The following is a 208-nucleotide window of genomic DNA, read 5'->3' as shown; positions in this document are numbered from 1 at the left end:
CAAACAAATCCAAGTAAATAACATCATCATATCAGCTGCCATCGCATAAACAGCAAAAAAACGGCATTTCAGAGCAGGCCGTTTTCATTACCGTTTAATCAAACTGCGGGATGATGCTGTGTCAAGCTGCCTGAGAGACCTGGCGCATCAATAACCATCTGCTGAGCTCCTCCATCACCAGGCTGAGGCTGAGTCTATAAGTTTTTGG

General features: G+C 45.2%; 1 protein-coding gene across 1 annotated transcript in view; it reads right to left on the bottom strand.

The window, feature by feature from the left end:
- LOC119592896 (phosphonoacetaldehyde hydrolase-like) overlaps positions 1-208 on the bottom strand; it is a 36,463-nt gene that overhangs the window by 27,859 nt on the left and 8,396 nt on the right. The window contains exon 5 of the mRNA XM_037941789.1: positions 140-194. Within this exon, the coding sequence (XP_037797717.1) occupies positions 140-194 (55 nt within the window). The remainder of the gene's footprint in view (positions 1-139; positions 195-208) is intronic.

Source organism: Penaeus monodon, chromosome 31, assembly GCF_015228065.2.
Source record: "Penaeus monodon isolate SGIC_2016 chromosome 31, NSTDA_Pmon_1, whole genome shotgun sequence".
Taxonomy (NCBI): domain Eukaryota; kingdom Metazoa; phylum Arthropoda; class Malacostraca; order Decapoda; family Penaeidae; genus Penaeus; species Penaeus monodon.
Note: the sequence above shows the minus strand (reverse complement) of the source record. Positions and strands in the feature narration are given on the sequence as shown.